The following is a 23,365-nucleotide window of genomic DNA, read 5'->3' as shown; positions in this document are numbered from 1 at the left end:
TTACAGAAGATAACAAATAAGGAATTTGAGTTCTTGTAGTCTATAGGTCATATTGAACCATTCTCCCTTCGGAATGATTGGAAATTCTAGTCTACATTACCCATCAAAATCATGGTTATTTATCATAATGCAAAAATAGTAATGCTCCTCCCTTGGCTCATGTATGCGTTTACAATGCAGTACAAGGAGGTTAGTCGAAACCTGGTTATTAAGATTGATTGTAAGGGTGAGGTGGTTGCGAATACAGTTGGCTGGTCGGAAAACACGGCAATCATATAATTATTTTGAATTATAATAGTATTTATAGAATTATTTTAGTTGATTTTTTCATTGGTACCTAAACTAAAAATTATGTTACTTGAACTAATAGCTGTATTGAAATTGGTATTTAAAAGATCCCAAACACTTAAAAACTTTTTTTTTTAAATGATTCTTTAATAAAAGACAAAAAAATAATTTAGTATAAATTATCCTATCTTCGTGCAAAACCGAAAGACTAGTTTGCCATTATTTTAATTGCGTGGAAACTCTTACTTTACTGCCAAACCTGCATGCAAGGGTCAGAGGAAGGGAGGAGGATTGTCTGCCCTCCTAGTTTCAATGCTCTTCCATGCCCTCCTGTTTTGTGTGGTCACGGTTAAGCCACATCATTATTTTATATTGTTTTTTTATAGATATAATAAGACAAAAATAAATAGTAATATAAAATATTAACGTGGCTTAACCATGACCACACAATCAAGATGGCATGGAAGGGCACTGAAACTAGGAGGGCAGACAATCCTCCTCCCAGAGGAAAAAGATAAAAAATTCTTTGAAAAAAAAGAAAAGAAAAAGGTACACATTTTTCTCGCTGCTTTAAGTTGAACACACAATTAATAATAGACTACTAGTCTCTACTGCAATATTATTATTTTGGTAGACCATAGGAGCACAAGTTATTGTAAAAGTCTTGTGACGAGAGATAAATCTTATTAGAGCTAAAAAAATGTCACAAGAAATTTCAAGGAAATTAATATAACTGTATATATCCATGAACATTGGCAACATGTGATAAGCAACTTCTTCTAGGTCTGTAAATTAACAGACAAACAGAAGGAAAAATGTTCATCTCTAACAAGAATCCAGCAATGTCAGAATATCACAAGGCATCCCGGAGAAAATCCCAGTACATGCGACGTTTTTTTCTAGAACAAGTGATAAAGTCAGGACACCACTTCACCACTGTTCCTAAAACATAAGGGCTTGTAGGGCACCCTTGTTTCCGGATACGGTGGAGAGTTATCAGTTTGGCCCATGAATCCTCGATGCCATACTCTTTCATCACCCATATGTCAAGAAAATCCTCAGGACAATTACGACCACGCGTCGTCGTGAACATAGCAATGGAGTTTCCATCACCTGAAACAGACAAGTGATAATCTAATGGTTCATCCTGTCTGAAACTCTTTAGCACCCTTATCTCGCAAAATAACTCACCGTCCACATCAATTGCTAAAATGAAATTTTGATAACGACCATCGTTCAAGCAGCGCCATGCCAGCCAATGAACTGCCCCGTTCACAAAAGCCTGAAATTTGCAAGAATAAAAAACTTTACAAACGGGATCAAAAGAACGAGGACTACTCCACAAGCCTCTAGCAAGTGAATAAGCCTCATAAAAAGCATTCGGATCCTCGCATTCCGACCACACGAAGAAATCTATTGCGCTTGGGAACACTTGGATACTCTAGCTTGCAGTACTCATCAAAAGCATGGTTATCATAATGCAAATAGTAATTCTGCTCCACTGGATTGTCTCCACGAACACAATGCAGAAGGAGTTGGTGGGTGCCAAACTGGTTAAAATCGATGGTAAGGCTGAGGTGGGTGCGAATAAAGCTTGGACTTTTTATCATGGAGTTCCAAGGCTTGGACACCGAGGTGCATCTGATCAAAGCTTTAGGAGGTAGTCTCAAAAGGATATCATGTACGATTTCCTTAGGCAAACTGCTAACCATTGCTTCAAACTTCACTTCCCTAGCTGCCAATTTCATAGACATAGATTAAGTGAGGAAATATAGTGGAGCCAGTTACAGAACATCGTGCTCCTCCATCGAAGCACTTAGGAGAACAACATTGTCAAAACTCTGCCGGTGGTTGATGAATGCAGCAAAACCATTTTTTCTGTGCATCAGGAAATCAAACCAAATCAAATCATCCGCAAAGAGTGAGGAATTTAAGCATATTAGATTTTGGCAGCAGAAATAATCACCTCCAGTTATTCATTCTATTAGTCTACTATTGGAAACGCAGCAGGTACAGAAAACGCATAGAAAAAACGAAAAGGTCACACAATGATCAATTGACAAAAGCAAATATTTCCAGGGCCATTGGTTCTTTCAATTATTCACAATAAAACAAACAAATATTCCTATTAGGCTACATCTGTCTAAAAGGAGACAGAACCCGAGTTAATGTATGCCAATTCCACTTGCATGGAATAATCCAGATAAAACAGCCGAATCATCTTGTGCTCTTTTATTTTTCAAATATCTTGGCCCTAACATTAGATATGTCTTTTGCCACATTTCCTTACTAGAGTTCTATATAAGTCAGTTGCATTGATTTTCACATCAAATGGTATGCTGAGTTTGATCGATAAGTCAGTGTTACATATAGTTGTATTTTGTACTACCAACGTCACTTGAAAAGCAATAACTTGCAACTAAGAAAACCGCAAAGAATGTATTTCTATTGGCTGACCCATGTATATATCAAATCATTAGAGAAAGAAACGACAACAGTTATGAGAAAAAATCTTACAGACGAAGGCCTGCTAGTGCCAGGATCCACTCCTCCTCCATGCCTGATATTAGGATCAACCTTTCCTGGTGACTCGGGTTTTCCACCTGTCTTCTTCTCATCCCTAGCCTTGTTAAAGATCACAGTAAACCCCTCAGCCGAAGCAGGATCATTGACGTCCCATTCACCAAATTTTGGGAGTCCCCTGCCTTTTTCCTGTTAGAATTCCGTAATATATTCTCATTGTTATGCAGCATAGCAAGGCAGAGGGCACCCAAGTAATAAGTATACAAATTTAATGATTGCTAAGCAATTACGTTCTCTTAACTACAAAAACAGAAGTATAGGCAAGCACTCTGTTACATCCCGGGCATATTTAGGTTGTCTTCAAGCTTACAGGTACTGGCCCCATATACCTAAAAACGTACCCCAATATCATACCACTAGTCTTTACATGCCAAACACCAATCTAACAATTCTAACCTGCTCTCAACCTTGGGCCTAGTGCTATATCATTTCAACTTTCAAAAAAACTTTGGTAAGGATCTGAGTCGGAACATAAGTGCTTACAAACTTTCTCTTGGTAGTAGGTTTTTGCGACACTGAGTTAAAGTCCTAACTCTTCTTCAGTGCTGCATCTTTTGGATAGTCCTAGAGTGAAAAAAAGAGAGGGATTTCCTCCCTGATTGTTGTGATAGGAATCACTCAAAGACAATGGGAACCACTCCAATTCATACTAGCATTTCACTGAGTTCAACACTGTAATGAAAAAACACGAGAATATACAAACATAAAGCAACCAGCACACCATGGAGCTAATATCCTATGACGAAGGATAGAAAATAGATATCAGACAGGAAGGAAGAAGCTCAGAAAAGGCAACTGAAACACAACCATTTAGACAACATATATCAATTTTCACGAAGCACTTAGCACAGATGTCGAAAGATACACCAATTGACTGAAATACCAAAAAGGATAAAGAACTCTAACCTTCGTCGAAGACATAAGAACCCAGTTAAAAGAAATCTATTTAGCCCTTAAAGAAATCCTTGTGTTGGGCAAGGCAATAACAACAAAACCTCTTCATCCATCTAGTTTACGCATTCAAAGTCGGGATGAAGATCACAAACATACATACAGAACCATACAAACACTTGACCATGAGAACTTAGGAAGTACCCGATGCCCTTAATGTACTAAGCATTAAAAGTAGATACAGAAACCAGTCATAAAAACCATGAGGAAGCAATTTGTATAAAGATTATATCCCCCACTCAAACAATGAAAGATAATAAAAAAAAACAACAATACCTGTTATTCTAATTACAAATTGAGCATCCAACCCGAAACCAATTGGCAATGGGTGGAGACGCCCAAGATTATTCCAAAAAGCACTTAAAAAGTGTTTTTGGAATCTGAAATCAATTTCAGTCACTTTAAAATCACTTTCAAATAAGTCATTGACCATCAATAGTTTGGCATGATCCGGTTAGGTTTGATAATTTTTTACACGACCCGTTAATTCGATATAAAACAACATAAAAATAGCAGGTTTCGAGTTAATATGTTAACAAGTCGATTCGTTATCAAGCTGCTCATTAAGAACCTTTTAACGAGTTGGATACTTGTAGAATCAAGAACTTGATAAAATATTGTTTGTCAAATTTAAACATCAAGCAATGTCTTGCAAGACCCACTAACCCAACACAAAACAACACAACTTATTAATAACTCAGATCGTAATTAAATGACCTTGGTTTAACAAACATTGCTCAAGATTCAAATTCGGTCAGTCCCAAATAAAGCTCGTAAATATGTGCTCAAGTTTGACTCAAATGATTTCATAAAAGCTCAAGCTTGATACAAAATGAGGTCAGGTTTTTGGTAGAATTATCTTAATGAAAGATAAAACAAGTTCGAATTATTGGACTGTTGACCCAAAAAAATGTTTAAATTTGAAAATTGAAAAAAGCTCGACCTAATAAAATTTGAAAGGGTAGTGCTATCAGCAAACATAGGAATCCGGGAGAAGAAACGTTGGCCGAGAAGTATCCAGGTTGTCGCCAATTGAAGGCCTCCTAAAGCAGCCACTCCTCAACCCCCAAAACCTTGACCCAAACCAAATATTGTGGATTACTTTACAAGAATAAACATGATTAATAATAATAATAATAATAATAATATTAATATTAAAACATTCCTCGAGAGATGATACCTGGACCATTAGCTTCATGTATCTCTATTTTAGGGATGTTGGATATTTTGTGCCAGTAGAGTCCTTTTCCTGGTTGGCATCTCACTTTTAGCACAGGACACTTATAGATGATAAGCTGACCAAGTGAAGGAGGCAGACCCTCCTCTGGAATGAATGCTAGCTTTGGACATCTAGAGAGTTGCAGAGATTGAAGGGAGTTGAGGAATTGAAAGCCCTTGCTGCTCAGTCTCTTCAGATTCGGGAAGCCTTCTATTCTGAGTTCAGTGAGAGATTTGGGGAGGAGCGGCTCCATCCGGACTATGTCAGGTGGAAACGACACCGTACGTGTGTTTTTTCCACTGATCCCCAACTTTCTAAGAGAGGTGAGTCTGTGCAACCCCCACTCCAACTCCCACAATGACTTACAGCTCTTGACCTTCCAAATTTCAAGTGATGTTAGGTTGGGAGGAAAAGTCAAACCTTTACGGTAGTCGATCTTCAATCCCTCAAGAGAGTTGAGATTGTGCATGTCTTCGGGAAACGCCTCCAATTTCTCGCATTCGTTGATCATGATATCTCTCAGGTTGGAGGGTCTTCTCTCCGCACTCAGTCTCGGGATGGAAACAAGACTTCCACAGTTCCCAATAATTAGAGTTTGAAGATTGCTAAGGTGGCATAAGCCATCCGGTAAGGATTCCAGATTTTGGCAATTCCAGATCCTAATATATTCAAGGCAGTGATTGGTGTTGTCGCTGAATAACCCGTTCGGTTCTACTAGTGATTTCAAACTTCTGCAATTACTTATCTCTATTCTTCTGAGAAATTGGGGAATCTGGAATTTTGCAAAATATATCAACGAATGGCACTCTCTAATCTCGATGTTTTTAAGAGACGGTGGCAGACCAACTTCTGGAAAAGAAACTAGACGTGAACATTTGTGTATGCGAAGCTCTTGAAGAGACGACAGCTCATTTAATCCTTTTGGTAGCTTCAAAAGATTTTCGCACTTTTTTAACTCCAATATTTGCAATTGCAGCAACTCCTCTGCTTCTTCTCCCAATTCTTCAACTAGAGGAGAGTTGTCTTCAATTTCCAAACGGCCAAGACAAGTCAACTGCTGCAATAATCTACCCTCATTCTTCAATGACGACGTCAGCTTCTCACATCCATTAATCTTCAAATCTCTAGCCTTGCTTAATCCCTTCCTGAACAATTCCCCTGTTTGCAGAGACATCACCTCCGAAATGTTTGAAAGGCACAAGGACTCTAACAACTCAAACTCAACCTTAGCATCTGTATGTACCAACACTTTACAACTGTCAATGTTTATTTGACGAAGTTGTTTGCAATTGGCAATCGAAACCACCAATTCCTCACATTTAACAATTTCAAGTTCGGCTAACAAATCGAGCTTCTCTGGCAGCTTGCCTTCCAACTTAGAACATCCTTTGATTGAAAGCCTTTTCAGGCAAGGGAAAACACTACTTCCTTGATCCAGTTGGAAAGGAAGCCACACCTTCCAATGCCGCATATCCACAAACTCCAGAATCTCTAACAGCGGAAAGGGCAAGACACACTCACCATAAAACTCAGCACCAACACTTTCGACTGCATTCATTTCTCTAATATAAAGCTCTTTGAGACGAGGCAATTGTCCGAGAGGTGGCAACGATAAACAATTGTTACATTCCTCTAAGCGCACAAGCACCATATTAGAGAAGAAAGAACCTCCAACCCATGATGAAAATTCCTTTCCGGCATAACTCTTGAGAGTGAACTCCTTGAGCTTTGTATGAGGCTGTAACATGTCAAGCACAACGGTTTCTGTTTTTCTCGTGTCGCTTGAATGAGACCATTTTAGGACCAACGAATCAAGCCTCTCCTTGCATATCAAGTTGGCCCTCCTGGCATCCTCGACATCAGTCACATTCTCCAATCTTGAGAGGCACAGTGTCCCTCGGAGATGCAATAGGGGCCCTATCTCTCTTACCCCTGGTTGATCACTACCTTTGCTCACCACAAAAAGAGGCAATGATTGTAGATTCGTCAATCGACCTAGTTGTGAAGGCATTCCTACCAATGAAGATGCACCTGAGTTGTTGAGATGGCGCAAATTAATTAGATTACTCATGTTTGTGGGCAATGACTTCAATTTAGAACAACCCTCCAATATCAATGTTTGCAAGTTGTAAAGAGTGCTTGTTGATTTAGGCAAACAGGTTATATCTGTGTAGGAAAGGTCAAGATACTGTAACAACCTCAGATCACCGATTGACTTTGGCAGCTCAGTTATTTTATAGCCATTGAAAGAGAGCACTCGTAAGTATTTCATCTGTGGTAATAACTCGAAAATAACCTTACGAGACAAATATTTCCACCACCACCTGGAATCTGAAAGCGAAAGTGGCAGGAATGTTCGCAAGCGTTCAAGTTTTGGAAAGGCCTCAAATCTCATAACTCCATCAAAATCACCAGCAATGAAAGACGAATAGCGAGCCCTTTGAAAGCAAGTGCTTTGCAAGTTATCACCTTGCTTATCTTCCAACCTAAAACATATTTCTCCTGCTGCCCATTGTGCTAAATCATTAACGAGGTCATGCATTACATATCGTGAATTGTTTTTGCTTGATCCTTGAAGCAGCGACCTTGCTAATAGCTCTCGAAAGTAGTCGCGGCCCAAATCCTCCATTTGTTTATTGTCGTCAGGTTTTTGTTGAATCAAACCCTCTGCCATCCACAAAAGGACGAGCTGTTTCTCCCCAAATTCATAGTCATTTGGAAGAATGGAGCAATAGGCAAAACACCTCTTCAAATGTGATGGAAGATAGTGATAGCTCAACTTTAGTACGGGGAGAATGCCACTCTTATCTGCTGGATTCCATAACTTGTTGTTCAATATTTCTCCCCACTCATCTTTTTCTTTGCAACGTAGAAGACCACCGAGAGTCCTCGCAGCTAATGGTAATCCATGACATGTTTCAACAATTTTTGTCCCAATTAAATCATAATTTACCGGCTTTCCATTATTAATTTCCCCGAACGCATGTCGCTCAAATATTTCCAAACAATCACCATCTGCCATACACTCCAAATTATGAACTCCAGCGGCTCCCGTAGTCTTTGCAACATTCCTGTCACGGGTTGTCACAATTATCTTACTTCCTCCTGCTCCGACGCCAAAAGGGGATTGAAGTCTTGTCCAGAGATCGTATAGATCATAGTCGCCTTTGTTCCAAATATCATCTAAAACGATTAAAAACTTTTTTCCTCTTAATTGCTCACTCAAATTATGCTGCATTTTACTAAACTCCTGCACTTTAACGGGTCGGGATGTGATTGATTCAAGAATTGCCTTTGTCACTCGCACCACATCGAAGTCATCGGACACAGATACCCAGACCTTGAGCTCAAACTCCTTCATGGCATCATCTTTGTTGTTGAATACAAGTTGAGCAAGTGTCGTCTTCCCAACTCCGGCCATGCCAACTATAGCAACTACATCAAAATTGACAGCACCTGCATGCTCGTATTTTCTTGACAACAATTCAATAATCTTCCCTTTGTCACCATCTCTTCCAACAACAAGCTTTTCATCTAACACGTCTGAACTAGGTAGACGTCGCGATTCCTTAGCAGACGTCCCAGTATCTTTCAAGCCAAACTTATCTTTCCGTTCAGATATGTCTTGCAACCGCTCCGTAATCTTCTTCATTTCGGAGCTCATATCCCAATTGAATTTAATTTTGAAAAATGAGTTCCGCACCTTGTTGCTCGTGCTAGCTTGATCACGTCCCTCTATTGTGCGCTTCAACATTTGAGTGGAAAATTCGTCCAACATGTCTTCGACATCATAAGCGAGGTCTCTGAGATCATCAAGCAACAGTTTTACAGGATGGTCAGTCACTTGTCTTTCCTCAGCGTCGCTCAACACCGCTGCGATTGTAGATAACGTGGCCCTCCACTTCTCCAGCTTCTTTCTAAGGCCCCGGAAGTTTCCAAAGTAGTTGAGAACCTCGCGAGGGGTCAACCTGTCTAGCAGCACCTGTAGAAACGCCCCAAGAAAAACCTCTCCCAGTACCATATTAAGAGCGAGGATTACTCCAAGCAATCAAAGAAAGACTGAACCGCTCTTGAGCAATATTGAGGTGCAGAGCTGCACAAATTAAGTGAAGAAACAAATGAATAAAAAGTAGTTCAAATAAAATGAGAAACAACTAATGTATTATTCAGTTGAATAATAAGAACTTACATGGAAGTTCAAATCTGACTCCGCTTGTGATCAACAAATACAGACTCAATGAAGGGAAGATCAACAGTCAAAGACTAGTTCCTTGGAAATTTGGAAGCTTGATCTGTTGTCACAACTGCACAAATTCAAATGGTGAGAACTAATTATTGATTCCGCAATCATATACAAATGGGTAATGCCAAGGAGAATAAAATTTTAAACTAAATGATGTGTCACCACTAGATAATAGGGAACGTTAATGAAAAGCTCCTGGTACTGTTCACTTTAACGAAAAACCATATTTTTACACTAAAAAGTCAATCATGATACTATTCACTTTACCCTTTATTTTGTCCTTATTGTTAAAACGCAAAGTTTTCAAGCCCTTTTCATTAGTTTTCCTTAGAAAATAAGCATGTTTATCAACACTAAAATAATAATCCACTCATCAACAATCATGTCATTTAGTTTGCAAAATTTAGTTAAAAACTAGAAAATACGCCCGCGCGTTGCTGCGGGAACCACTGTTTCAGACATAATCAGATGGATAAAACACATTTAAGTTGAATAAATTCAACACAATTACAAACAAACAGAGGGATACATGAGTGAATGAGGCCGGTAAGATAAGCAATTTTGCTTTTATACATATTTAAGTGAGTTGGCATATAAACACAATGCACAATGAGTGGGAAGAAATTGTACGTGTTTGATTAGAAAGAGATGGTTTCCAAAAAATTTCTGTTTACTTAAGAAACAGAAGAAACATTTAGTTCACAAATAACATGTGTCCTGCAGTGTAGGCAGCTAGTTCAACAGGTAATGTAAAACAGAAAGTGTTGAGGACTTGTTCAAGTAGCTAATTTTGGAACCACAATTGTTCAAAGGCCAAAAAAACAGAAGGCCTGTTTCCATATGAAACTGAAGAAACAGAAGGAAGCTGCAGTTTACACATAGTTAAGACGGCCAAATATATGCTCTGCAACCTACATGCCTCACTTAGCAGTTAGCAAAACACAGAAAAAGTGGTGTTTGAGCAGGTAACTCGTCAACCATAGATGTTCAAACAAAAAAATATGCAGCATGTAGAAGATTTGCCAAACTTACATAATGAATAAAGAAAACACAATCAAAAAGCATTTTGACAGTGTTTTAATTCAAATTTTGAAGTGATGGCCGATAAAGAAAATACATAACTTAATTATTTATAAGTTAATGATACTTGTGGTTTGAATGTAAAATATCCGTGAATTTTTCTGAACATCTAGCTGCATTCATGCATTTGCTAAAAAGCCACTCATTTTCTTAAATATGGAAGTCGTGATTTTTCTAAAAAAATATCTAGGTCGTTTAGAGAGCGCAGTTATCAACAAAACATGTTAAAACACTTTGGGGAGGATGAGATAGTTCACTATCAGAAAACCAAACGAAAACACCAACCAACCAATAACAGAATACAACAACAACAAAGCCTTTTCCCACTAATAAAAGAGATAAAATGGCCAACAACATCCGATAAAGAATTAAGAGCACTGGGTTAAACCAGAATCACAGAGATAGCACGGACCTTCAAACAAAATTAGAATAAAAAAATAAAATAAAAAACCATCCAACATCTGGACAATGAGACGATCACAGAGACAACCAAGAATGAAAAACAAAGCACAAAGCAAATGGATAACATAAGACGATCAACCCAAACAATCAATAAAAAAATCATAAAGTTGCGCTGCCTCAAACAGAAAGAATGGGAAAAGAATGCATTGAAGTTCAGCTAACATACCAAAGTCTTGATTCAAATGCAACGCCTCAGAACTGTCAGATTAATCGCAGCAGCAAGATCATATTACAATGCTATGATGAGAGTCCAATCTAAACTGCAAAAAATGAGTGAGATTCAGAGTAAGAAATCAAAAGAATTCAAAGTGCTAACAAACGGATCCAATAAAATAACTAAAACTGTAACGCTCCAATGGTATAGTTAAGACAGTTTTCACACTTATTAAACCATGACAGTCAACTATGATTTAAATACATAAGAATATTGTGCTTGTATAAGGGATCCCTGAACCAAACATTCTATGGAAAAGTGTGTAACGTGACTAAAGGATATTTATTCTAATTTTGGCACTTGATTCCTTCGGAACTACATATATAGAAATAAAACAAAAAGTCTGATATTCATAACTCACGGAGATAGCAGAGTAATTAAAAAGATTACAGTTCCTTAACTCGTTTGGTTGCTGACAAAATGAAATATGGAAAAGAAAAAAAGAGAATATACTTCCATTAAATTACTCAGTTAAATCAAATAATATCAAATAATAGGTCATTTCCATGAAACGAAAAACAAATCATTCAAAATTAAAACACTAAACCTCCACTGAACCCAACAGACAACCCAAGGAGTCTACACAGATTCAAGTTTCCATATTAACAGATAACTATATTTCCATCACCTTCTCAACAACCAAACAGAAAATAAGTTTAAAAGTAAAGACGAAAAGCTTTCCATATTCATAAATTGAAAAGCTTTCCAACGAATTCAAGTTCAATCACAAATGAAACAAACATTTACGCTCGTGTGATAACCATTTAGGCCAAAACTGAGCACACCTAAACCATTTCTATTACTGCCAAATGTTCACTACAACTCATCGCATACACAAATCTACCTATCTTTTTTGTTATCTTAATACATGATCTACCTATAACGCGAGTTTAGTTAAAATTCCAAAAACAAATTGGGAAGCTTGTATTTAAATTTCATATCACAAACATACGAACTCTGATGTCTACACAGTATCAAGTTTCCATATTCACAAATAACTATATTTCCATGAAAATTAAGAGTTCTTTCAAACGAAAAACTGACTGAAAGACAAAATAAAATAAAATAAAATGAAAGCACAAAACTTCATTTATGAAAACAAAAAACTGCGTTGTGACAAATGAAAGCACAAAACTGTTGTACTTTTATGCACAAACGGAAGCGAATTCTAACAAAGTACCAATATCAACGTCGTAGGTGAAAGCTAAAACAAACAATCTCAAACTAACACAAGAGATTTACGTGGTTCGGTGTAAAGTCTACGTCCACGAGCAAAGCACGGCGAGGAATTTCACTAAACAAATGGAGCTTACAAAAGAGTGTTTAAACTCTCACAACCCAAATCCCACAAATTACAAACCCTAAACCAAACGAGTAGAGAACCCAAAACTAACGGAGAAGATTCTCCCAAATTGCTCTCTAACTCACAAACTCACAAATTTTTTTTTTGAGAAGAAACAAAACATTTTATAGAAGAAAAGAGAAATACACTGGAGTGGATAAGAAATCCACCATTAACAAGAAACAAGAAAAAACTCTCACTAGGATTTGGCTACAGCAACATTAGCTAGACCTAACTCACTTTACTGCTGCTAACAAATCCCACAGTAATTGAGAAATAGAGTAATTATTAAAAACATTTGAGACTGAAGCCCAAAGGGCTGCCCAATATTTTACTCTTCCCCAAAGTACTTCTACCCCCACACCTGTATAATCCTCAAAAATTCTTTTGTTACGCTCCAGCCAAATGTTCCAAAAAACTGCCGAGACCAGACAACCCCACAAAGCTTTAGCTTTCCTCCCACTTCCTAGGGCCTGAAACTTGACTCTCACCAAATTGCCACACGAATGAGCCACACTAAATACACTAACCCTAAGGTCCTATTTATAGTGCATAGGACTTAGGTTACAATATGAATCCTAATAGGAAATAAATCCAAATCCTAATCAAATAGGTAATTAACAAAATCTCTCCACCAAGGAAACTAACTAAGAAGTCAAAACCAAACCCAAATAGGACACCAAAACCAAATAGGTAACACAAACCTAATTTATTGCATCATCCTAATTTTGAGTCAAAAACCCAACAAAAACTTGATCTCCATGAATTTTGCACATAGTATATAGCCTATATCCAATTTCCTTAAGAAAAATCCAGCAGTTAAGTATTGATACGTAACTGAAAAACTCAAACTAGGGGATCAAAATGAGTCGCATAAAATAAATTCAATCGTTAGAAGGTCTTACAATCAAAGAAAAGAAAAACAAAACGACAACCCACCACCCTCCAATGCCAACACAAAACACATACCAACAGGGCATGATGAACATGAAAATGACGTTGAAATGAAATAAAAAAGTAGAGCCTAAGCTGAAATGGATTCAAAGGAAAATTTTTCCACCAGAAGAACAACATCGTTACCATTCAAATACAAACATATAAGACAATAACATATGTTTTAACTCTCCTTCCAGCCTTGAAATAGATTTAGCAAGGGGGGGTCAATCTGGAAACCATCTAATAGAATAACTTTACATCAGATGTGTGTGTGCGTGTCTGTGTGTGAACCTGACTCCTTATTTGGTATGGTCCTTTAGCAGAAATATGTACTTGTTATAGTATAATGTTCAACTAACTTAATCATGTCCAAGGTGTATGCCCATCAATTGTTCTTCAATTGCTGAGTCCTCTTCGAGCTCATTTGGTATAGTACCCTATATGAGCGCTGTTTAAGGATCTCAATTCAATGTTTTCTCACCCTAATTGATGGCCAATGGAAAATAAGCCAGCTTTTAATTCAGTTTACTGTCTTTCAGGCCAAACGTATTCATTCTAATCTCAAAATAAAAGGCCAAATATTACGCATTAACTAATGAGAATTAAAATATAAACTCAAGAATTCAAAGTTTCAAATGTGCCATGTCTTGGGAAAAAGTACAACCAAGATTAGGCAACCTTGACCTATCAGATACCCCCAAAAACAAAAATAACAAAGATCAATCCAAAAAGGAGTTCAAAAGTTTAGAACAGCAAACAGCAAAAAAAAAAAATTAGAGAACGCAGCATTATATCATATTTTTGAATGAATTCTAAACCTAGAAATCATTACGCCTATACCTTTTATTTACACCACGGGTGTTGCTCTACCCCTACATCTACCAATCCAAATTTATTCAAGAAACAATGCTGAAGAGAAAATTTCAGAAATAAGAATGTCCCCATGATTAGCCTTCTCATTAATTTTTCAAAAACCAATCACATATCTAAAATCCAAGTACAAAAGCTTTGCAAAGATAAATTAAAAGTTTATATAACTAATTAGACTTTGAACATGCAATCAAGGCACATAATCATATACCTAAAAATAGCAAGGAGCCGGCTTGTTCCTACCACAACCAGAGTTCCTGAAATTTCCAAAGAAAATAAATCCGTTAGCAATTTAGAGAAATTGGAGGACCAAATCGTATTAAATTTGAGTTAAATGAGCAAAGGTACACCAATTAAATGAGACACTAAACACGTTTTGAGTCTATGAAATAGAAGAACAATCATATTAAGACCCCCAAGATGGTGTCCTGAGCACAAAATTATAGATTAATAAAGGTAAATACCAATCCAAAGCTGAAACCTTTTAACCGAAAATGAAAACAAAAAGCATCGAACATATATTTCAATTTTATTATTAGATTTTCTAAATCCTCAATTTGAATGTGTTGTAAAGATAATATCACCAACTAAGGGTGGCAATCTGACAATCTCTGTGCATGTCATGCCGACTCTATGCAATTGAATATATAAAATTTAAGCAGCCCCACAGAGTCTCCTAAGACAAATGCAGACAAACCAAATAGAAATTACAATGAATGAACAGAAGTGAAGGATTAATATAAACTTAATAAAGTCTAAATTACTTTTACAAACGCTCTATAGAATAAAGATGTCCAAGTCCAGTTTCTTAGCTATTATGATCCCACGGTATTGCAGCATCTTTCATATGACTAATGAAAAATAAGCAAGACTCGGAAAACATAAGACTGGACAGGAATGGGTACTCCTTTTACCATTTTACATCATACAATGTGTCCGTATAAAATCACTTATTGGTATAGAAGCACCTTATTGTATTTATCAACCTCATGAAAACAACTACGTTCAATTACAGAAATTCCCTAATGACTGTCTTAAACTACTTCTTAATTAAGTCAGATATACCAATCTAATAAAAAAAATCCATGTTTCAATCGATCCTATTAATTCCAACTCGAAGTATTTTACCATCCAGATTTGGGTCGTTTAGGATTTGCAATGAGGAAAAGACATTCAACATCCTGCACTACATGTGATAATTCTGCTTGTTTTTGTTTTGTTTTTAGCTTGTCAGTGCTCTGCCCAGCCTAATGAGCACAGTTTCAGACAGTTTAAGAGAGTCTCCTAAGCAGAAAATGATAGCTGAATAAAGAAAAAACCCAATCCAAAGCTCCAACTTTTTAACCCAAAATGAATTTGAGAAATACTAAACAGAATTAATGTTAGCTAATGCATACCCCCGCATCAAATCAAGGCAGAACATCTATTTTATATCGTAAAACAATGTGTAATCCTTAAAACTAAAGTAGATAAATCAGAATCTAGCAATAGCATTTTCCGTAACAAATTTGCGATGATATTCTGCTGATAAAGCTTAGTTAATGATATATACATTGAAAATGCAAACTTTAAAAACATGTCAAGGACTATAAATACATTATCATCTGAGTGTAACTAAGAAGGAATCTGCAGAATCGACTTCTATGATGATTTATCTAGAAACCTTTAGCATTTGATGATTTGAAACTTGAAAGGAGCAATATCCAGCCCATGCATCACTGCATGGTTTAGGTATTGAAAAAGTAAGATGATAGTGGCACATCCTTTACACGTTTTGATATGTAAGCTTTTTAGTTTGGGAAAAGATTCTTGCTTGAACAGGTATTATAGATCGTGCAGACAGTGTTTCTTCCTTAGGGTACTGTGATTTGCAGACATGGGATTAGCACCCAATACTCAACTCATTTTAACTAATATGCGTTAAAAACAACCATCCACTAAATCCCTATTCCAATGAAAAAAACCAAAAATTACTCATGACAAAGATGAATAAGTTGCAGGGTTTATTAGATTAGCACATAATATTGCAGTATAAGACTCCACCTATGGTCAGTGGCTCAAAGACGCATCAGAAAACACAATCCTCTCTAATATTTTTCCACTCAGTTCCCAACTCAATTCAATCTACATACTGTTGGGTTTTACTGTGAGCTCATATCAGCATGCTTACAACTAAAGCTCAAATCTTTACCAAAATCCCAACATCGTCCTCTCTCTCTCTCTCCCTCCCTCCCTCCCTCTCTCTCTCAAACTGTTCCACTCGGTTTCCAACTCACTCAAATGCAAAGGAAAGCTGAATCTACATGCAGTAGCTAGACGTTCATCCATATTCATTTTTTACATCCATCAATTCGACCAACACATGGATGTGACCTTTCCCTAGCTAGAAATATTTATCACCCTCCAATCCCATTTAAACAATTATTCAAATTCCTAAATTAAAACAGCATTTAGAAGCACTATAAACTGAAATCACAAAAAACATCAACAACATAGTGAGAATGAAGCTTCATTTTATAGAAAATGATAAATCCAATATGCTAAAAATGTCCATCACCAGTATATAATAAAAAACAGAATGCTAACTTCATCACATACCACCAAATTTAAACGCATTTCTTTCCGAAATTAAATTAAGAATTCACATGCCACTCATTAAGAAACTGATGCCAACTGAAGCTGTATATTGTAATATGCAACTGCTGATCGCATTTGCAGAAATCATCATATATTTTTATGAGAGTTTGATCTCTAGAACGATCTCCTTCTCTCATAACAACTAACAATTTAACCTACTAACACTATCGTTTGTCGAAAAATAGAATTACTATTTCCACCTGATTATTTAAATGTTGTACGAAAGGGTTAAAAAGTAAAAATAAAACATTGGCGGCGGACATGGCAGAGCATACAGAGGATGGTAGGATTGTGACCATCTTAATCACAATTAAGGGAACATTGAGCATCTTAATTAAATTAATTTACAAAATTAATAGCAAAAGTCACATGTCAACAGCAATTAATAGCAGAAATCAGAGTTTAGTGGCAGGGACCAAAAGAATCTCAGTAAAAATGGAATAATTCCAAACAAACAGAAAGAACTCAAGAAAATTCACCCAAAAGAAAAAAAAAAAACTGCAGAAACAATTTCAAAGATATCTTTAAAAAGCAACCGCACCCCTCGCTCACTCTCTCTCTCTCCCCAATTCCCGCTTCTCCCTACATATATCTCTTTCTATCGGCTTGCAATCATGTAAACTTGTACCATGGAAAATGTGAGACAATGAATCAAAGTAAAACATTTGGAAAGCATTAACTGTTCAATAATTCAAGGAACTTTGCCAAAATTCTGTGATACAATCATTAATATGCCGATGCACCAAGAATGTTGAATAGTTATAATTCTCTAATGTGATGTCTGGAGGAGAGACTTTAAAGTACAGAGGGATTTTAGATTCGGTTGTTAAAAACTGTACAACAAAAACATTAGACTAAAACTATGAAGCTGCAATTAGAACACCACTACAAAAACACTAAACAAAGTTGTCTTGTACTGATAGTTCTTTCAAATGTACTCGATCTAGTCCTTTCAAGCCTCTATCTAATTTTTCTAGTGTATTCCAAACATATTTTACCATCGCTTGTCATTTTTCAACCTATCCAATTCAAAGTAGCACATCTCTAATTCAACATATCCAATTCAAATCAGCACATATCCAAATTCTAATTCAATAAACCACATATCCAAATCAATTCAAAATAAATACCTAATATTCAATCACATATCCAATTCAAACAACATGGCTAATATTCAAGAACATGTCCAATATTTAAGCACATTTACAAAACAGATTTAGAACACTATAAAATCCTCTTAGTAGCAGAACATAAACATCAAAATCCAACAGAAAGACAAAGCAGCATACTAGTTCTCTATCTTGTATGTTGTTTTCAGGTGGATCTTCTTAACTCGTCTCAAAAAACCGTGCATATAGTTCACCTGCAAGCATCATCCCACAGCAAAAATTTAGACAGAACCAAGGAATACATAAAGAACCAAGAAATGGGAAAAAAAAAATCAACCAACAGGGGAATGAGAAGCAAACACCAGAAAATTTTGAAGAAGCCCAGAAATGAGCACAGTGAAACCAAACAATTCAAATGATGGTTTTAACAAAGCCAACGGAAAACAAAACAATAAACAATTATTTTCAAACAGTGCATAACTTATTGAATCAGAGGGAAAAACTGAAAACCCATACCCTGCCATACACCCCTCTGTCACTCTCTCCTCACTGACCCTGCGCATTAACCCATTAATTAACCCCAAAAAATGCACACAGCCATGCTTTCTCCTCTCTCTGTCTATCTCTATCTCCCTATCCATCTCTCTCTGTAAGATCACAAATCCCCCAAAACATATCTTTGGATTCGAGGCATGCAGCACAAGATCCGGCACACCCCACTCTCAGTAGGGTTTGCAGATGACCCCTACCCCGTCTCCCCAAAATCCCGACGACCCATATGGTCTTCTCTGACCATACCGACCCTCCCATCTGCAACAACAGTGCCGAGACCCCTACCCCTCCCCCTCGCTCTCCTTCCATCGCCATCTCTCTCTGTCTGTCTCTGTCTGTCTCTGTCTCTGTCTCTCTCTCTCTCTCTCTCTCTCTCACAGACCTCCCCGAAACCCTAATTGAACGACATCAAATGATACCAACCGGTGACCCCCTACTCGCCCAAAACGGAGAGGACAAAATTGCCCTTCGTAATACACCATCCCCACCGTCGGATTGTAATCTTTGATGGGCAAAAATGTAATTAAATAATTTGGGCCTCACTGAGGGCCGGTCTTCCCTGCTAAAGCCAACACATTTGGGCCTGGCTGAGGGACGGGCTGCTGACCCAAAACCAACACAAAAACCAATGGCATGGTGGTAATTAATCTGAAATTCGAATTGAAACACTGTTCATTTGAATAGTGCCAATTTCAAACCGTACTTTAGATTAAAGTAATAATTTAATGTCCCTAGCATTTACCTATACAAATTTATAGTAAAATTGAAATAATATTCAATTAATGGACTCCTAGTAAGCATATCTAGAGATAACAATTTGGGAATAGCAAGGGATGGCAACGGGCCGGATTCAGATCAAGGTTGCCTACATCATAACCGTCCCACCGCCAGGTATACAGTCCCTAATATAGTACCATAAAATAATCTAATAACTTGATATTGTATGTTCCAATAAAAAAGAAAAAGAAAAACTTGATATTGTATGTATAAAGCACAATAACACGCCATATAATATTACTAGGAAAATCCGAAAATGTTAGGAAATCACATATGTTTATACCATATTTACGTACAATTTGATGTGATATGTCACATCAATTAATAAATTTATCTCATTGAATAATTGTGTACATCACTTGATTCACTTGCCATTTAAGATGACATAAAACACAATAATTAATGAAACACACCATATCAATTTAAAAGACGAGCAAAAAGAAAAACAGAAGCTTGCAAAAATCATATACCAGTAAACATTATTTTTCTTAAATTTGAACCTGTTGGACAAAAAATGGGGCAGTTTTGGGATTACCCGTAACTGCAGGGGGATTCTTGCAATCCTACGCTTCAAGACTCGAAACTTGCACCGTTGCACGAATATTGGACATGATCTGAAGCAAGCAGCAGTTACGCGGTGGAAGTCTGTCAGGTCATGAGGGCACTTGTTTGCACTTATAGTCAACAAATCCAGACCGAATGACGGAATAATCAAGGCTGAAAACCGCACAAATTATATAGCTGGTTATTGATGAAATCTCTAATTAAATATACAAACTTCAAGAAAAATGAAATAATTAATTAATAAATAAGGATAAACTGTCGGTTTACCCCTGAACTTTCACCTCACTTTCGATTTTCCCCTGAACTTTTCTATTGGAAAATTAAGGACTCAAACTAATTTTTTTAGCCAATTTGCCCCCTACCGTTAGTTTTTCATATATTCAATCCATATTTCTGTTAAGTGAGACCATATGCACAACATGTGAGGATAGTTAAGTCATTTCACTCTTAAAAATGATTAAAAACTGAAAATAAATAATAATAAAAAATTTCCCTCTATTTTTTCCCGCTAATTCCTAACCTCAATTTTATTTTTCCCTCTCATTTCTATGCATGAGAAATGACATATAGTGTTATTGTCTTCATAAGTAGCTAAGTTAATCTTTTTCTTGAAGCATGTACTACCATTTTTATTTTCTCTAACAAATTAATAATTTGACAAATGCTCATAGTGTTATTGTCTCCAAAGCAGTACATTAATATAAGAAACATGTCCATAAAAAAGACTAGAGTTTCTTATATTAATGAACTGCTTTGGAGACAATAGCACCATTAGCATTTGTCAAATTATTAATTTGTTAGAGAAAATAAAAATGGTAGACAATAACACCATATGTCATTTCTCATGCATAAGAATGAGAGGGAAAAATAAAATCGATGATAGGAATTAGCGGAAAAAAATAGAGGGAAAATTTTGTTTTTTTTTTATTTTCAAATTTTTAATCATTTTTAAGAGTGAAATGACTTAACTACCCTCACATGTTGTGCATATGGTCTCACTTAACAGAAATATAGATAGAATATATGAAAAACTAACAGTAGGGGGCAAATTGGCTAAAAAAATTAGTTTGAGTCCTTAATTTTCCAATTGAAAAGTTCAAGAGGGAATCGAAAGTGAGGTGAAAGTTCAGGGGGTAAATCGACAGTTTACTTTAATAAATAATGAGTTTCGCATATATAGTTGCAAGAGGAACTTACTACGTAGAAGTTTTCAGATGAAGATGAAGGGACTTGTTTTCATGGATTATGAAAATCAACAGATCCAGAGTCTGTTTCAGGCAAAAGAACACATATTTTAATCAAAACCCAATTCTAATCAAAACTCAATTCGTCGAAGGGCTTGGCCGCCGCCTGCTTCTCCTCCTCAATCACCATCAAACCCATAATAGAAGAATAACGTATGTATGTGTGTGTGTATGAATCAAGTGTGTGATGGGATGGAGAAGTGGGAAGATCTCTCTCTATCTAACTTGAGAAGGAAGAGAACAAAAGTACAATCACACACAGAAAACACCATTTGCACAACAAAAGCACAATCGCAATTGAAATCATCAAACACAAATCAACTAATTCCAAATTAATTTGAAGCTCATCTGAAGAATACCACCTCAAACCAAGCTCAAGCGAAAACTGAGAATTAGACAAAAAATATAATTTGCAAAAACGAAAAGTAATCGCCATGGAAGAAGAGGTGAAAGGGAATCGGAACTTACCAGAGAGAGGATGACAAACTTAGTGAACGGCAGCCAAATTTGAGGAAGAAGATGAGGGAGAGAAGTTCTCAGAGAACAGCAGCCACTCAGTCGGGTTCGAATGTGAGAGAACAGAGAGAGCTAGGTTTTCTATTCCAACTATGAAATTACACATAAGTCCTTCTTAACGGGTGTTAACGGGTGCTAATGGGTTTCGCGGGTTGACTCAAAATAACTCGTTACTTAACGGGTGACTAACGGGTTGACCCGTTAATAACCTAACCCGTTAAGCATTCACCCAAATACTAGTTTTAACGGATCAGATCGGATCGGATTAACGAATCGGGTTCAAAATGCCAGCCCTAATCCAGACTACTCTCGAACGCTGCAATTTGCTTTTGATAATTAGGTGTTGAAAGACTTGTAACCTTTCGGACCACAAAGGACTCCTCGTTTCTCTCTGTACTTTTCGTGGGGTCATATCGTGGGGTCATATTGTTGTCTTTTTATTTGATTTCTTATCTCCAAAGTCCTACACGTTCGTTATACTTTTTCTTTTTCTTTATAAGAGCGATTTTGGAGATGGGAAATCAAAATATAGAACTTTGGATGGAAATACAATAAAATTGAGATTTCAAAGTCTCTTTTTTTTTTCTTTTTTTAATATGAGATTCATTCCATTACGTATGACAAATTTCAAGTTTAACATGTGGATAATACAATTCGAAAGATGTGGATCACGTGAGGCCGTTATGCTTCATACATGAGACAACTTGTTTTGATAGCAAGAAAAAGAGATTGAAGTTCCACCATAAAAACAATTGACTATAGGAAGAGTACCTCAACTACTTATTATAAGCACATACAAAGTCTCTCATTTCATTAATATAAGATTTATTCTCAACAAATAAATGACTGATTGCGCTACTTAGTACTACGATCTAGTGATATTCCTCTTCACTTAGAAGTAGAGGTCTTATGTTCGAATCTCGTGAATGAAAAATTTAATATCAAATTAGACTATCTATTGTGTGGCTCATCCAAACTTCTTCTCTTCCTTAATATAAAAAATATCGATATACTAAAAAAAACATCTGCTTGTACACAACTAAGCTACAATCCCTTGCAACACCGATCATATTATTTTGGGAGGGTGATTGTTTCAATTGTTTGTAGGCCATAGTAGATGATGTAGAGACAATCAATTTAAAACTGTAAAAGACTCTAAAAAAACCTGAGTCACACAACACTTGAAACAAGAAGAAAATGATCCATCCGTCACCGAATTTAGAAGAAAATGATCCTGCCGACACCTGATCTACCAAAGTTACAATGGATTATGCTTTTGCCATCTTGCAGACTTGTAGTTATGCTACTTGAATTTAGAAGAAAATGATCCTGCCGACACCTGATCTACCAAAGTTACAATGGATTATGCTTTTGCCATCTTGCAGACTTGTAGTTATGCTACTTAGGTTGGGTTTGGGAGTGAGGTGCTTAAAAAAAAAGGCACCTATCAAAAAAAGTTATGAGGCTTTTAGGTGTTTGGTAAACTGAAAAAAAAAAAAGGCTTATTTTGGAAGCTGTTGTGAGAATAAGCTGAAATCAAAGGAAAAAACTGAAGCTGCTATTTGCAGCTTTGGAAAACTGACTTTTTTTCAAAGCACACAGAGCTACAGTGCTCCTTTAATGAAAAGACCCACTATCAGACTGTTTTTTTTTTCCAAAAGCACTTTTACAAAAAAGTTTACCAAACACTCTGCTGATTTATTTCACAGCCGCTTATTCTCACAGCACAGCCACTTATTCTCACAACAGCTTTTTTTCAAAGCGCAGCAATACCAAAC

General features: G+C 36.6%; 1 protein-coding gene across 17 annotated transcripts; it reads right to left on the bottom strand.

Annotated features, from left to right (window-relative positions):
• Positions 1-989: 989 nt before the first annotated feature.
• On the bottom strand, positions 990-22,056 carry LOC103447169 (putative disease resistance RPP13-like protein 1). Of its 17 annotated transcripts, XR_011572712.1 has the most exons (12): positions 21,540-21,912; positions 21,025-21,095; positions 19,764-19,980; positions 18,115-18,188; positions 14,400-14,445; positions 10,993-11,086; positions 9,231-9,345; positions 5,003-9,134; positions 4,766-4,895; positions 2,806-3,000; positions 1,480-2,166; positions 990-1,401 (listed from the first exon to the last, which is right to left on the bottom strand). XR_011572712.1 is itself a non-coding variant. In XM_070807453.1 (10 exons), exons 8-10 carry the CDS (start codon positions 9,060-9,062, stop codon positions 1,142-1,144), a joined length of 4,824 nt encoding a protein of 1,607 aa, XP_070663554.1. In that variant the 5' UTR covers positions 9,063-9,134; positions 9,231-9,345; positions 10,993-11,086; positions 14,400-14,445; positions 18,115-18,188; positions 19,799-19,980; positions 21,025-21,095; positions 21,540-22,056; the 3' UTR covers positions 990-1,141. The 17 variants fall into 17 exon arrangements, 1 of the variants encoding a protein (XP_070663554.1); XR_003766505.2 differs by having other exon boundaries at positions 2,806-4,895; positions 19,799-19,980; positions 21,540-22,056; XR_011572708.1 differs by having other exon boundaries at positions 990-2,166; positions 19,799-19,980; positions 21,540-22,056.
• Between the last annotated feature and the right edge of the window lie 1,309 nt (positions 22,057-23,365).

The sequence above is a fragment of the Malus domestica genome, chromosome 11 (assembly GCF_042453785.1).
Source record: "Malus domestica chromosome 11, GDT2T_hap1".
Classification (NCBI taxonomy): Eukaryota; Viridiplantae; Streptophyta; class Magnoliopsida; order Rosales; family Rosaceae; genus Malus; species Malus domestica.
The sequence above is the reverse complement of the archived record's forward strand: the minus strand, read 5'-3'. Positions and strand labels throughout refer to the sequence as shown.

Excerpts from the sequence above, each read along its gene's own strand:
- LOC103447169 (XM_070807453.1), bottom strand. The coding sequence starts at position 9,062 with ATGGTACTGGGAGAGGTTTTTCTTGGGGCGTTTCTACAGGTGCTGCTA. Across the intron at positions 2,024-5,002 it reads ACATGAAGCTAATGGTCCAG|CTAGGGAAGTGAAGTTTGAA; the intron begins GTATCATCTCTC and ends TGAAATTGGCAG. Across the intron at positions 1,571-1,688 it reads GCAATAGATTTCTTCGTGTG|GCTTTTGTGAACGGGGCAGT; the intron begins GTCGGAATGCGA and ends TGCAAATTTCAG.